A 15491-nucleotide genomic window follows, 5' to 3' on the forward strand; every position below is an offset into this window, starting at 1 on the left:
TTTCTCCCCAATTGTCAGCTCTGGTGTGACTATCCAAAAATGAACGCATGAATTTGAGTTCCTTTTGGAACTTTGAACTTTCCTAATGTGGTTGATTTTTTAGCAACATGTTTGACAACTGTTGTCACAGGAGGATGATAACGAAGAGATTCCATAATGACCATGTTCACATATTCCAACTTTTCAAAATCATCAAAAGTTGGATCTCTTCCATTCAAAACTTTTTGAACCTCATTGAACAATTTTTCTTATTCTCAGAACGACATCTTTTGAAATGAGTGTGCCCATGGCCTTTCGAAATTGAATTCCCTTTTCATTTGTTGAGAAAATACCCAATCCACTCCAAAACCTTCGAGTTCATCAATCCTTTGAGCTTTCGACAACATGTCAAAAATTTTCATCACTTACCTGCTTTACCTAAAATATCCAAGGTCGCATCTGAATAATGTTCCACCTGCAGCATGATCATCTTTTGTGTTGCTCCCTGTTGGCGTTTCAACTCTTGTTCCCATTTTTCAAATAATAAATCACAGGATTTAACTGCCACCTTGCACATGAATTGAAGGTTGACAGGTGAAAATCCAGGACTGCACACTTTGAAGTGTTTTTTCCAAGTCTCATTGTTCAAACATGTCAAAATACTCTCTCCAAAAATGTTTAACAATTCATAACTTAGTTTTGGCTTTTCAAAATTGTTGGATTTTGTGACCATCATTTCCTTCAACATGTTCTTATCAGAAACGAACAAGACATTCCGATCGGGAAGAGTCGTTCGAAAGGTTTTTGTTTCAGGATCTCCCTTCTCTTTAATGATCTTTTGTAACAAATCGGAACTCCCTAAATAATAGTACGGAGAAAGGAACGGAATTCGGAACGAAGCAAACATGTATTGCCAACGACCATTCCAATGGTCATTCCAAAATACTGAATCTCTCCATCATGTTTCATTCTCAAGAGGAACATCTTTTTCAGAAAGGAAAGAAAATTATGCCAAATGTCATTCAAACCTTGCATTGAAAACAAAAGAGGATGACTCACACGCTCTGACTGATTCAAAGGTTTCGAAGAAGTTTTCATAATTCCTCTCAAGGAAGAGTCTTTATCAAGTGTGGAATGAAGAAAAGTCCTTTCCTTCTCTTCATGACCAATATCATTCTCTTGCAATGAAGTGGTAATTTCCATCATACTTTCTTGAGCATTAACCACGCAACATGATGAAAATGTCATTGTGGAAAGGTCTTTTGGTGAAAGGACTTTTCTTCATTGAAATTCACATTCATGATGATGATGAGAAGGAAATGAAGAGACATGAACCACAAGAGATTCCTCCACGAAAGAAATCTTTGACTTCTTCTTTTCGTCATGAACAGGCAATGTGAGAAGGGAAGAAGTGTTTGCATGTTGGTGTTTGGTGGAGTTTTTTTTTCATGAAGATAATCGTGGTTGGTGCGAGTGTCTCTGTTTTTGAGTTTTATTAACTTTTTAGGAAATTAAATTGTCCTTAAACTATTTAGGAAAGTTAAGAGATGGAGGAAGGGAAAAAATTTATAGTCGTATTGAATGGGCATAATGTTTTATTTCACGTCATACAAATATTTTTATTGAACGAATTGACTCTTATTGGTTTCTCTTCTTGGACTTTCTCCTATCATCTTAATAAAGAGATAAACACCTACTGTAATGACAAAACCGATGGAAACAGAACCTATGGTAACTGTTGCGATTGCTCCTGAAGTGTATCCTTCATAGAGCTCACTAATTGGATCAAGAATGGCAACTTTTGATTCTTCCTTATTTGTATAACAAGACACATAACTTTGATTTGAAAAAGTAGCTCTTACTTTCGATGAAGAGTATCTAAATGTGGTAATCAGGGATATCCATTTCGTAGAGGTATTATTGGTGTTATTCACAAAACAATTCACACCATTTCCTCTCAAAGGGTCACTTGTCAACACCTCTATTCCCAATAATGGAAATGTCACATTAAATCTACACCGCTCAGCACGTCTCGAAAAATTCGTAGAAGTACATTCCACAACATCACTAATCACACAACAATTTCTATGAACATACATCAATGCATTTGGATCCAATTTCAATTCAGGATCTGCATTCACCACTCCAAATAAAGCACCACCAATAGAAAAACACAAAATTCCAACCAAACACAAAATGACACTCATGGCGAGAAACCATAAAACGAGCGATCGAAGATTGTTTCTATTTTTCGATAAACTTTGTTTCGGAAAAGGTTCGACTGGTTCGAATGGAATCGATTGGTGTGAAATTGGTTCTTGTGCGGGAGAGGAACTTTCGAAGGGTTGTTGTTGTTGTAGTTGAGAAATTGGTTCCGAAAATGCTTCTTGTTGTTCCGGAAAGCCGGAGGAGAAGGGATCCTTGTCTTTTAAGGATGGCATGTCAGATCGAGTCGATTCGTGAAGTGTGAAATTGGTGGTTGTTGGATCCATGTTGTTGTTGTCCTCACCATGACTCATGTTGTTGTTTGTTTTTTTGTGGGTATTTAATGATAGTAAAAACCAACGAGTTATGGCAACAGTTGGTTGGATGTGTGATTCAGCTAACTCAATAATAATTTCGGTATATGTTTCAGGTCGCTCTTTGAGAACAATGAAAGAAATTAAAATTTACCAAAAAAGTTGATGTTTAAAAAAGGAGCTAAGGAACGAAGTTAAGGCGCCCTCTTGTGAAAAGTGTCACTAATTATGGATTGCTCTTGAATCAATCAAGGATGTGATTGGTCGAACGCGTTCGTCTTGGATTCATCATTCGAATGATGAATGGCCAGGGCACCTTGTGAGTAAGGGACATCTCCGTTCCTTAATAATGTAAATTGTCTGAAAACATTAATAGAATTGCGTTCCTCGCCATAGATTTCTTTATCCATTTGTCATTCATTACATGTTTGATTTTTTACTTGAAATTTTATGTTGTGTTTGATGAAGATTCGTTTTCCAAATTAAAAAAAAAATGAGCAAACGAAAGAATGTTGATGAAAGTTCGGATGAGTGCAACACAGTTTATTGGGTTACCATTGAAGATGAATCTGATCATGATGATGATGACGAATACGATCATGAGTCCAATAAAATGATCGGAATTGAATTGGAAATGGAATGTACTCAAATTTCTAAAAAAGCAAAAGTAGATTCCGATCATCCTCTTCCTTCTACATTCTCATCCAATGCAACGATAAATCATTCAAATCCAATCTTGGAAAAATTAAAAGAAATGGACAAGAGTATAAATTTTAAAAGTAAGAAAAACTTTGAAGAGGCTTTTGCTTCCGTCGCTGATTATTTATTGAATCATGTCGAATTGGTAGCTCAAGGCAAAACATTCCGATTGGCAGAACTTGAGTTTTATTATACATGTCCTCCATTCCATAATGACCCATTTAATCATTGCCATTCACTGCAAACAACGAAAGGGGAGTGGTATTTTCATCAATCGCCGTCTCAAATCAATAATGACAATTATAGAGGAGGAAATTATAAAGGGTTAGACTTGTCGATTGGTTGTGCAAAATTTAAGGGAGGAATTTTGATTCGTTCAATGATTCAATGTAGTGATGAGAAATTGATTGAAGGACCTTCGTTATGTGTGGATGAAATATTGACACTGTATGGATGTAAAACCATTCATGAGTTTGTTACGAAAAACTTTCCAAAACAACGACATTTTAATGCATTAGATGAAACTTCTGCAGTTCATTTGAGGGTGAGCACAACACCAAAATCAGACACTTTCATTCGATCTGCGCGAGTTGGATTGACATTGAAACAAGAAAGCAACAAGAAGGAGAGAATTGAGTTTATTTTCAGGCCCTACAGATTTTGTTTAAGGCCAGAAAAGATGAAAAAAGGAAAGCATTTAATGGCAATTGTATTATACAAGGAATTTTTGGATCATGGTGAAACGGACATTATCAAAAAAGTAGAAAAATTAATTGGAACAAGTGGTCTTGCTAAATATTTCGAAACTTTCGAAGAAAAGAGAAGAATTGCTTTTGAGTCTGCATCGAAAATTGACACGAAAAAGGTCAAAAATTATGAAAAAGACTTTACGACACAACAAATTTATGAGCTTGCTGGTATTTTGTACAACATTTTTGTGTAAAATATTGCTGGCCTTGAATGAATGGGTTGTTGGTTTTATTTATATTAAATCTAATTAGAGAAGACATGTAAGAAGATTGTTGAAATTGGTAAATTATTCCTCATATCCGTTCATATCAATAGCTCCGTTGCCGTTGCCATTTGTGATCATTAAATTGTTGGTCGTTGATGTATCATCATCATCGTCCAATGCATTATCGGTCTCAACAAACGTGGCAGTATTGAGAGGAATTGTGAAAGGAAGCTTGCTCAACCATTTGACACATGTCACAAGTTTTTGTTGGCAATCTGGCTTTCTCACAAATGCATCCTCCTTGTAGTACCTTTCAAGTACTCGAGTTTGTGTGAAAATAACACTGATCACAACATCCAAGCATTTGCTATTCAAACATTCAAGGACAAGTGTCCTGAATCTCAATTCAAATTCGTCATATGGTAAATCAAAGTAATTCTTTCCTTTTAGAGGAACACCCTTCTCAAGTTTTTCTTTTTCAATCATGGCAAGGATAGTCTGATTTACCTTGAGTACAATTTTGGAAAGTTGTTTGGATGCTACCTGAACAGAAGATGGGAGTGTTGACGTTTTTGATAATTGATCGTTAACCTCTTCCACAAAGTGCCAAATAGTTGGAGTGGAGAAGAACCAGAATGGAGGTGAAAATGAGTTATTGAAAACTAGAACAAGAGATTCACATAATCTTTCGTTAAGTATTTTTCTGAGAGTTCGTGAGTGTTCCACATCTCCAATTTTCTCAAGATCTCCCCCCTCAAGTTCCACATTTTCGTCAAAGTATTCAATGACTGCAAGAACGGATCTCTTCACGCTACCAATAGGATCAAGGAACATTCTTTGTTTGTCATTGAGGTTTGATCCCAATAATACAGATGTTTTTGCTTTTGTTTCAAGTTTTTGTAAATCAGCAACGGCAGTACCAGATTCAATACTGCTCTGTAGTTGATACAATCTCTTGTTCAAAGTCTTGACGTCTTCCGTTTTCTTTTGAAGTTCAAGATTGAGTTGCTTCTTTTCCACTCTAACCTGTTTGAGCTCTTGTTCGATGGCCTCTGTTTTTGACACTTTGCTTTGAAGATTTGCAATTTCTTGATCCTTTTCCATGAGCATCTTGTTTAATTTAGAAACTTGCTCGTTAGCATTGTCGTTTTCTGTCTTGAGTGTTTTGATTTGAGTGTTGAGATTTTTCTTTTGATCCACCTCATTGTTATATTTGCGCTCGAGAGTTTTAAGCTTTTCATTGAGCGTATTCACTTCGCTAGCTTGTTTTTCGAGCTCTGAAACTTTGGTTGCCAACTTGTCTCGTTCTTGCTTTACATTGTAAACCTCTTTTTCCAAATCTGCTACCTTTTGGGAAGAAGAGTTACTTGTTTGTTTCGAGCTCTCCTCAGCTTTCTTCAATTCTTGTTTCAACCTTTCGATTTCCTTCTGAGAATCTTCAAGTTTTTTAGTGAGATCTTTAACTTTGATGTCTTGTTGTTGCGTGTCGAATTTAGTTTGCTCAAGATTCTTGTTGGTTTCTGTTAATTGCTTCTTAATGTTCTGAAGTTCGTCTTTGGTGGACTTGAGTTGTTCTTCTGTCGAAGTTTTTTGTTGGGTAAGTAAGGATTTCTCCTTTTCTAATTTCAGCACCGATTGCTCGAAATCGTTGACCTTCTTTTGGAGTTCGGTGACTTTCTCGTATTGCTTCTTAACTTCATTGGACTCGCCCGATTTTGAATTAATGAGTTCGGAAATCTCCTTTTCCTTTTGCTCGATTTGCTTTTTGAGACTTTCGTTTTGTTTGTTTGCGAGATCCTTCTCATTTTCAAGTGTCAAAATTTGAGACTTCTTTTGTTGAGCAGTTTCGTTGGCTTCGTCGAGTGAAGATTTGAGTTTTGTGATTTCATTTTCGAGGTCTTTGATCTTGTTGTTAGATTTTTCTAAGGCCTTCTTTGAGTTAGTGGTCGCCTCTTCTGCATTTTGCTGTTCGATCTTGATCATGGACTCCAAATTTTGTTTGGTTTGAGCATGATCCTTCTCGAGAGTTGCAATTTTTTCTTTGAGTTGTTTTTCAACTTGTTCTTTTTCTTTGAGGGAATCCGACGAGCTGTTTTTGGAAGTCTCTAATTGCTTTTTCAAATTGTCAATTTCCGTGTTGAGAGTTTTCTCTTTTTCTGCAGATTCATTTGTTTGTGTTTGCAATTTGGTCTTCAATTCTTCAACTTCTTTTCTTAAACTTTCTGCAACTTCACCTGCTTGTTTACTTTGCAACTCCTTTTCCTTTTTCAATTCTTGTGATTTCTCATCTAATTGCTTTTTAAGTGATTCGATCTCAGTAGTGAGAGACTTTTCCTTTTCTGCTGCTTGAGATGTCTTGGACTCGAGTTTTGTTTTCAATTCTGTGACTTCCTTTTTCAGGCTTTCAGATTCTCCAGTTTGCTTTTGATGAGCCTCTTTCTCTTTCTTCAATTCATCATTGATAGAAGCAAGTTGTTTTTTCAGTGATTCAATCTCTGTATGGAATGTCTTTTTCTTTTTCAGAGGCATCCTTGTTCTTTGTATCGAGTTGTGACTTTAATTCTTCAATTTCTTTTTTTCAAACTTTGAGCCAGCTCACCGGATTGTTTTTGATTGGATTCCTGTTCCTTCTTCAACTCGTTAGTTTTCTCTTCCAATTGTTTTTTAACACTCTCCAGTTGTGACTCTTTATCAGCTACTGCCTTGTTCTTTTCTTCGATCAAATCTTTCTGTAACTTTTGTTTTGCTTGTTCCAAATCATTCAAAGACTTTTCCAACTCTTTCAACTTTTTGTCGGATTCTTGAGAAGAGTTATTGTTGCTACTTGATTGTTTTTCTTGATCAAGAGCCTTCTCCAATTCCTCCACCTTTTTACTCAATTCCTCACATTCCTTTTGTTTCTTCTTGTAACGTTTCTTGAGATAATTGATATCGTCCTCCTTCTTAACCTTTGAGGAGGAGTCTTTGGAATCATCAGCACCCGAGCTTGGTGTTGTTGTTGGTGTTGATGTGGTGGTGGTGGTGGTTGCTGATGAAGAAGTTGTAGTGGCAGAGGTGGTGGTGGTGGTGGCGGGAGTGGTGGTGGTGGTTTTTTCGGTTGTAGTCGTTTTGGATGGAGTGCTATTTGTGGTTGCATCTTCATAGCCATCATCATCATCGCCATATTCATCGGCTGTTGTGGAGGCGGTGGGAATCGTAGTGGTTGTCGTGGTGGTTGTCGTTGTGGTTGTTTTTGAAGAGATCGGAGAAGGATTGATGTTTGTTGTTACAGGTTTACTCACTTCGTCGTCGTAGCCATCATCATCATCATCGCCATAGGTATCCGCTGCTGTTGTTGAAGTGTTGTTGTTGTTGTTATTTGATGAAGAAGAAGAGGAGGAGATTGTTGTTGATGTATTGTTGTTGTTGATATTGGGAATTTCATTTGGATCAAGCTCATCAACCACACTCTTTCGAGCTTCAGATTTGTTGCTGGTGACGGTCTTCTTCCTCACCACTTTGAAGGTTGACATTTTTTCAAAGGAAGATGATGAAAGAATTATTGAGACTGACAGGAGATGTCCTTCAGTGAAACAACTCTCATCAACTGGCAGCACTTTTTGGGAGCTCACTTTATATCGCAAGCAAGCCGATCCAAAAATTGTTTCCTCTCTCTCTTCTTCTTCTTCTTAAATTTTGTAAACAATTCAAAAAACAACTCCATTTCTCTTCAAGCCATCCAGATTCGGAATCCATCATGATTGTGTTCTCATTCCCAAAGCATCTCAAAGATACTCGAGAGAGAGAGAGAGAACGGAATTTTCTCTCACAAAAGACTAAGGCCAAATGAATTCAAACTCATGATGAACATTGGATGCAATCGGTTCTTAATACTCACCTCTACACTGTATATCTTCTCATGATTGGATGCAATCGGTTCTTGTTGATAATAATATTCACCTCTACACTGTATATCTTCTCATATAACATGGATGACGGATTACATCTCTCCCTACAAATGATGATGGTCATGATTCATCATCATCACGGCAAAGAGAGGATTCAAAAGGCTTTGAAAGAGATTTTACATCTCTCTCTCATCTGCAGATGCAGCACCACGTCGATAATAGAAATATATATTTGTAATGATGACAGTCAGACAGTGAGAGGCTTTTCCGACTCAAGATTGCTCATCTCTCTCTCTCTCTCATACGGATAGTAGCCTTCCAATGACAAGTCTTGAGAGTCATTGATCATGAATTCATTTAAAAACATCTCAAAACAAAAAAACCCATCATTGAACCCGTTTGTTCATATGCTTTGAGTTGACACCATTCGACGTCAAACACATCAAAAGATGACACAACGAAGATCTTCAAAACTGAGCTTGCAAGGATTTACCAATGTCATGTTGGAGCCAGTGAAGAAATTGTCCAACCAAAAAACTAAAAAGAATAACAATCATCACTCACAGGTATTTGAAATTCCTCAAATCACGATTGAGGCTCCACAAGAGAGTGACGATCTTAAACCTTCATCACTTGTCACTTCTGAAGTGAATGCAACCGTGTTCCATACATCTTCCTCCTCTGCTTTGCCTTTCATTGTTACGACGACGACACCAACGATCACGACAACCACCACAACCACCACAACCATTCCGAATGTTCAAACCTCTCATCATGATGACCTAAGAATACCAAATATTACTTGTGCAACGGAGGTGCAAATTTCTCTTTCTGAACCTCCGAGTCAGGAGGAATTATCATCAACGAAGGAACTATCGATTCAGATACCTCAAGTTTCAATTTCATTTGACGGAGGCAATGATGTTGAACGACCATCATCATCAGATGCAATTTCAATATTACAAGAGTCACATCATAGAGAAGAAACAGACAAAAAAGCAACGATCGTTGAAATTGCTGCTCCTATTAAGGATGAATCAAAGTGTGAGAATTTTGAAAATAAGCATGACGATGATGATTTGACAGAAGTTGCTCTTCAAGATATTGTCAACAAACAACAACCTTCACAATTGCCACAACAATCAACAAGTGTCATTTCTTCTAAAAATCCTCTCGAACAAACATCTCCAACAACACATCCACCAATTCTCCCTTTCAGTTCCAATAACTTTCTTCAAGTACAAAATTCATTGGCTCCTTCTAGTGCAAAACTTAAGGCAATGAGTCGATCAGTTTTATGGGAAGTGGACAAAGGCCAAGAAAAACGAACTTCTGTACGAGAAATTCACACTAGCTGTGGAACGATCGAGTTGTCACTTTGGAAAATATGTTCTTTTTTCGGATTATGCATAGCAATCTTTCTAATTGTGTCTCTAGTTGTGGGAGTTTCAATAACTTTTGTTTTTCGAATTACAGAGAGAGACACTCAAATCAGCCTTACATCTTCAAATTTAAAAGTATTAATGAGTTCGATGCACCTGACGACACTTCAAATTGTATTTAATGGATTCACCATGGACAAGTACAAACAGTTCATTGAGACCAAATCCCAAGTGAACCATTTGCTATCTGAAATGATCATGTTTATTCAACAGCAATACAGCACCAGAGAATTTACAAGATCCTACGAGTTGGAAAAGTACAGAGATGCTGCTGTGCTTGATATTACGAAGTGTATGACACTTCAACAGGACATTGTGTCACTGTCTTATTTAGGAAATATTGAATTGGCTACTGACAGGCTGTATATGTTTGAAAATTCGACCGCTTCTGCAAATGCTACACAATCACTCGATGAACTTGCCACTCGCTCAATGTTGGTCTTTGATGCACAGGAGAAAATCTCAAGCGTATCTTCTAGCATTAATTTGGCAATTTGTATTTTGTGTTTATTTATTATTATTCCTGTTTTAATATTGGCATTTGTGTTATCCATCAATAGGGAAGTCATACATCGAAAACGTTGGAAAAAGGCCAATGCAATTGTGTTACTGGATACCATGGCGGATGAGCAATTGGCACAATGTAAGTATTTGTTCATTGAGATGTTCATTGAAATCATGATCATCATATTACTAATCATTTTCACATTGCTATTTCACACTTGACTTTATGTAAATTCAATCGTTTGTTGATTGAATCTGACACCAATACAGTATTTAAGGAACATTGCAAGAAAGAGATGGCATTAGAAAACTTTCTATTTCTTCAAGAAGTCTCCATGTATAAGGATCTATGTCTAAAAGCCATTGAAATTCAAGAAACCTTATTCAACAGTACTGCACATAATAATAATAATACTAATAATAATGGACATAACAATACTTTGGATGAACTCGATCGCACTGACAGTGGCAGTGGAGGTAGTGGTGGTGCATCAAGTCCAAAAAGAGGAATTTATCGCAACTCTGGATCCAAATCATGCAAAAGTGTCTACAATTTGAAGCAAGCTGAAAAAGTTCTTACCTCAAACCTTTTCCAAAATAACAAAGTTCTCAAACGATTTGGATGGTTGAGTGAGAAGGATATGGATGCCATTGAACAACGTAAATACGAAAAGGCAAAAGAAATTTACCAAAAATTCCTTGACATTTCTGGCGAGTATTCGATTAACACTAATCGACATAATATTCAACAAGTGAAGGAGACATTACGATCCTACGAGTCTCAACTTATTGATTTCTTACCAGATACTCTCTTTGACAATTTGGAGCGTGAAATTGCAGAGTTATTGGTGGATGCTCATCGTCGATTCAAGAAAACTCTCGCTTTCCAAAAACAAATGAAAATTGAAAAATATGTTGAAATTAAGAAAAGAACTCGAAGAAATACAACCATTTCAGACCAGTAATGGTGATGAATTTGTTTCATCAGATTTGTTGCAACATGTTCATAATGAAGATTCTCCGTCAGCTATTTCAAAAACCATCATTCCCAGAGTCCAAACATAAACTTTGGAAGACAAGCCAATTTTTATCGATGTCAGAACGAGTAGAAATGTGAGCCATTGTTTAAAGAGTTGAGAATTAATAAGACGATGGAGTTTTAAATGACCAATGTCACAAAGTAGACAAAACTTCTTCAAGAGGATTGCAAGTGACAAATGACCTTGAATTTTCAATGTCTCTAAAGATGCGGCTAAAAGGGATTTGAACAACATGCATTATTTAGGCAACGATGATGAATTAATGGTATTCTGAAGCTTATAAAGCACTCCATGAATTGAATGATGATGGATTGTAAAAAGGAACTGAAAAATCTGGCCAATACAAGTTCATTATGTCATACATCTTTCGTCAAAATGTACCTCTAGCCCAAAAACAAAAATTCGTGAAATTTTGTTGAGTTTGATCATCCTTCTTGTTACAAAGTCCTTTACAATAAGACCCAAAATTCAAATTCTACGACCTGTCAGACATCGCTTTTGGAAATTTTTCATTTTTAGACAAGGTGAGACCTGAAGTCTATACTTCAACTCGTGTTTTTAAAGAAGATTTGGCAAATTAAAAATTGCCCAAACCTCTCTCTGCTGATTCACTACCAACAACAAACACAACTCTCTCATTCTCTCTCTCTCACTGTCTGACGTTATTACACACAAAAGATGATGTTCGTAACACCTCCACCACCTCCCATGACCACCAGTAACTCCTCACATAATGATGCTGATGAACAACAACAACTGTTGCAACAAGTAACTTGCGAGAATCACACAACTCGTCTGAAATCTTACATCGGAAAAGGACAAGCACTCTTAAAACAAATGATTAAATCCAACGGAAGAGTCCTTCATGGAACAAACATTGTCAAGGTCGATTCTTTTATCAATCATCAAGTGGATCCAGAATTAACCAAATTGATGGGTCTCGATATGGCAGGACGTTTTGCCGATCAAAAGGTGACCAAAGTTCTCACTTTGGAAAGTTCTGGCATTCCAACAGCTCTCATGACTGCCTTGTATTTAAATGTTCCCTTAGTCTATGCACGTAAGGTGAAACCAAGTACCATTCAGGAACCCACATTTAGTACCAAAGTGAAATCCTTCACCAAGAATGTGGAATATGATGTGTGTGTGTCGAGCAAGTATTTGAATGCTTCCGATCGAGTGTTAATTGTTGATGATTTTTTGGCAGTGGGACAAGCCACGCAAGGTTTGTGTGAATTGATTCGACAGGCAGGTGCCGAATTGGTTGGAATTGGAATTTGTATTGAAAAGGGATTTCAAGAAGGAGGAACCAAGTTGAGAAATAAGGGAATTCGATTGGAAAGTTTGGCAATTATTGAAAAATTTGAGAATGATTGTGTGGTGTTTCGAGAAGAATAGAGGAATACTCTTTTTGAGAATCTTCTCTCGACGTCACGATTCACGAAGTGAGCAATGACAAGTGAATGGTTGTTTTAATTTCTTTTTTTTGAAATCAATTTTCCAATCTCCTTCCGAAACTTTTTACAGAGTGTGTCTATACTTCAACAATATTAAATCCTATTTCTTGATATGCCAGAAATTGAGTGTGTTGAGTGTGTCCGGAATTTCAGAGAGAGCTCTCTCTGTGGTCAATCAATTCTTTCGGAAACTCGAAGGTTTTCAACAATTTCACATCTTCACATTCACTCGACACTACAGTGAAGTGTACACCTCGTCACGATCAATCAATAATCTCTCTGAAAGTCCATAATTCGTTGCATCATGATGATCCAAAAATCCACTATGACTACCACCACTTGGATTATTGAGAGAATTAAGTGGAATATTATTCATTTGATAAGAAGTGGCCAACGCTTGCTGGAGACGAGTCCATCTCTTCTTTTTGATGAATTTCGAATAAATAATACTCAAAATAATAACTCCAATTACTCCCACACAAAGTACAATGACCACAACCGTCACACTCACATAAATGGCAACATCTCTTGGACAACTACAGTAATTACATGAAACTCCTCCACGAAGTTCGTCAATAAATTCTTGTGGAATAATTTTCGGAGGACAATTGTCTCTCTTTTCAGCAATTTCATTCAACAATGCTCTTGGATTTGGAAATTCTGAAAGAGTACTCAATGGAACATCGACACCAGCCACACCTAACAATCGACCATTACTGGCAAAGCAAGCAAGAGAAGCGGTGGAAACGTCACCCAATCCAGTGGTATCTGTGTAAATTTCTGACCATGAAACTCCATCAATTTTGTTGTCACGATAACTCAAATAATCGTAATAGCTTGACATTTGAGTTCGAAGGTCCTTGATATTTCCATCTGCAATTTTTTTCCACAATCCACCATTGTCACATGCAATTCGACGTGGAGTTTCTTCATCGGCTTCGTTTCCCAAACTAAAGGTGAAGAGTTTTACTCCAAATTTTTCATTCTTTTCCTTAATGATACTATCTGGTAAAATTCCACTTGTGATTTTTCCATCAGTCAAAAACAAAATGACATTGTTGCATGTCTTGTTTTGAGTTTGGTCATTTTCAAATAATTTAAAAGCCAAATTGAATGCATTTTCAAAGTTGGTCTGACCAAATGGAGTGATATTCATAATACACTTTTTAAATTTCTCATAATTTTCATTATTCACAAATAAGAGTTGATCTCCTGAAAAGGCACAAGTAAAGGCATTGTCACTAAAGAAAATGAGCGCCAGTCGATCTTTTCGTGACAATCCGTCAATGACAGAGAGTGCAGCGCTGATTGCAATTTCAATTCTACTGTTGCTTCCCATTGAAGAAGAGACATCTAGAATGATAATGATCGATTTTGATCCAGCAGCGGCAGTGATATACCAAGGTCGAATTCTTGGATCAAACGATGGACATGGTTTTCCAGCTGGAACTTCTTCTCGACAGCTGACAGATGGGTCAGGTTGATATTGATGTCTCCATTGAACTCCTGGAAATAATTGCATGGCACCTGCAGTGGAAGCTAAATATTGCCATTTCACAGTTGGATCTTTGAAAAGATTTTGTCGAAAAACATCTCTCAGAGAATTACTCATACATTCAAATTCTCGAATTAAATCATTCGATCCTGGAATGAGATCAGGAGCGTATTTGACCTAAAAAATGTTCACATATTATATCACATGATATATAAAAATCAATGAATAAAAATCGAACACGAAAAATTAAAGAATTCACATGTCATGTGAAAATGTTCAATTATTTTCAAATATTAATTCATTGAAAGGTTTTTGAATATATAATCGAAACAGGTCGAACATTACATCACTCTCATCACTTACCACTGCATCATTTAAAGATAATTTTTCTCCCGAACATCCACATTCTTGATCGTAACCAAAATTATAATTACAATCAAAATTTGGAATTTTTTGACTCAAACTCGCATCACAAGCATCGTAAAACACACAACTTGAATATTGGTCTCTCATGGTAGGCCAAGTTATGTGAAAACTCTTTGCTTTTTCACAAATTTCTAAAACTGCCTTCTCTTTCTTTTCAATCAAGGCAGCAAAGGATGTGTTGTAATATTGACAGTTGGCAGGATGAACAAAATAGGATTGAAAACTAATGACAAGGAATACAATTAAAATTGTTGTTAGGAATGGTGGTATTGTTGTTGAATTAATTATGAATAGTGATGATGTCATTGATTTTAATGAACTCGTGAGAGTGGAGAGTAAATACTTCTTCCGAAAGTGATGGAAATGAGTTTGTGGTTGTTGTTGATGGGAATGAATGGCCATAGCATTATCCGTCCTTGTAAACGGTTTTGGATGATGACTGATCTCATTGTGATGATGATAGGCAACACAAAGTTCCGACTCTGACTCGTTGGATTTCATTTTTTTGATTTTTAATGACATTTGTCATTTCATGAAATGGGAATTAAAGACTCTCTCTTTTGTCGATGCCAAAATTTTGTTGTTGACCATAAATTGATGTTGATCAATAAGGAAACAATATCGAGCTTTGACATTACCAATTTTGTACAATTTCCGAACTAAGGCAGCAGACAGAATTAAACTCTCGAGTGTTGGATCATGCTCCTCGATCGATTCTTGCGCTCCAAAAGAAAATGAAACAATTTTTCGCTCATCGTTTTCGTAGGCATTCTGGAGACTCTTCACATCTTTACGATCAATCTTCTTCTCATGATGACAACGATCAAAAGTCATCATCAACGAATCGATCAAACCTTAAAATTCGAGCCATCCCAAAAACCAACGTTCCTCCTCCTCCTCGCAGAAAGAGTGAAACAGATGCTGTATTGATGCAAAGTACGCATCCTGTGAATACGCAAGGTGTCTATGGATTTATGGATTACACAGTGCATAAAAACGCAAATAATCTTTACACCTATGGAAATCAACCTAATCAATTCTAAGATCTAAACCACTTCATGTGGTGACCTCTAAAAGTCAATATCAAG

At 36.7% G+C, this 15491-nt stretch overlaps 9 protein-coding genes across 9 annotated transcripts; 4 read left to right on the forward strand and 5 right to left on the reverse strand.

Annotated features, from left to right (window-relative positions):
• Positions 1-29: 29 nt before the first annotated feature.
• Positions 30-886, reverse strand: FDP41_008515 (uncharacterized protein; the record flags this gene model as incomplete). The annotated part of the gene is made up of 2 exons (XM_044712377.1): positions 30-220; positions 409-886. The coding sequence occupies 2 exons, from the start codon at positions 884-886 to the stop codon at positions 30-32; spliced, it is 669 nt and encodes a 222-aa protein (XP_044558021.1).
• A 712-nt stretch (positions 887-1598) lies between these two features.
• FDP41_008516 (uncharacterized protein) lies at positions 1599-2471 on the reverse strand (the record flags this gene model as incomplete). The annotated part of the gene is made up of 1 exon (XM_044712378.1): positions 1599-2471. One exon carries the CDS (start codon positions 2469-2471, stop codon positions 1599-1601), a length of 873 nt encoding a protein of 290 aa, XP_044558022.1.
• Positions 2472-2991: 520 nt separating this feature from the next.
• Positions 2992-4140, forward strand: FDP41_008517 (uncharacterized protein; the record flags this gene model as incomplete). The annotated part of the gene is made up of 1 exon (XM_044712379.1): positions 2992-4140. One exon carries the CDS (start codon positions 2992-2994, stop codon positions 4138-4140), a length of 1149 nt encoding a protein of 382 aa, XP_044558023.1.
• A 93-nt stretch (positions 4141-4233) lies between these two features.
• On the reverse strand, positions 4234-6681 carry FDP41_008518 (uncharacterized protein; the record flags this gene model as incomplete). Its single annotated transcript, XM_044712380.1, has 1 exon — positions 4234-6681. The coding sequence occupies one exon, from the start codon at positions 6679-6681 to the stop codon at positions 4234-4236; it is 2448 nt and encodes an 815-aa protein (XP_044558024.1).
• A 35-nt stretch (positions 6682-6716) lies between these two features.
• FDP41_008519 (uncharacterized protein) lies at positions 6717-7664 on the reverse strand (the record flags this gene model as incomplete). Its single annotated transcript, XM_044712381.1, has 1 exon — positions 6717-7664. One exon carries the CDS (start codon positions 7662-7664, stop codon positions 6717-6719), a length of 948 nt encoding a protein of 315 aa, XP_044558025.1.
• An 824-nt stretch (positions 7665-8488) lies between these two features.
• Positions 8489-10950, forward strand: FDP41_008520 (uncharacterized protein; the record flags this gene model as incomplete). Its single annotated transcript, XM_044712383.1, has 2 exons — positions 8489-10124; positions 10256-10950. 2 exons carry the CDS (start codon positions 8489-8491, stop codon positions 10948-10950), a joined length of 2331 nt encoding a protein of 776 aa, XP_044558026.1.
• Positions 10951-11703: 753 nt separating this feature from the next.
• On the forward strand, positions 11704-12423 carry FDP41_008521 (uncharacterized protein; the record flags this gene model as incomplete). The annotated part of the gene is made up of 1 exon (XM_044712384.1): positions 11704-12423. The coding sequence occupies one exon, from the start codon at positions 11704-11706 to the stop codon at positions 12421-12423; it is 720 nt and encodes a 239-aa protein (XP_044558027.1).
• Positions 12424-12717: 294 nt separating this feature from the next.
• FDP41_008522 (uncharacterized protein) lies at positions 12718-14904 on the reverse strand (the record flags this gene model as incomplete). The annotated part of the gene is made up of 2 exons (XM_044712385.1): positions 12718-14154; positions 14341-14904. The coding sequence occupies 2 exons, from the start codon at positions 14902-14904 to the stop codon at positions 12718-12720; spliced, it is 2001 nt and encodes a 666-aa protein (XP_044558028.1).
• A 233-nt stretch (positions 14905-15137) lies between these two features.
• On the forward strand, positions 15138-15446 carry FDP41_008523 (uncharacterized protein; the record flags this gene model as incomplete). The annotated part of the gene is made up of 1 exon (XM_044712386.1): positions 15138-15446. The coding sequence occupies one exon, from the start codon at positions 15138-15140 to the stop codon at positions 15444-15446; it is 309 nt and encodes a 102-aa protein (XP_044558029.1).
• Positions 15447-15491: the final 45 nt, after the last annotated feature.

Source organism: Naegleria fowleri, assembly GCF_008403515.1.
Source record: "Naegleria fowleri strain ATCC 30894 chromosome Unknown tig61, whole genome shotgun sequence".
In the NCBI taxonomy this organism is placed as follows: Eukaryota; Heterolobosea; class Eutetramitea; order Acrasida; family Naegleriidae; genus Naegleria; species Naegleria fowleri.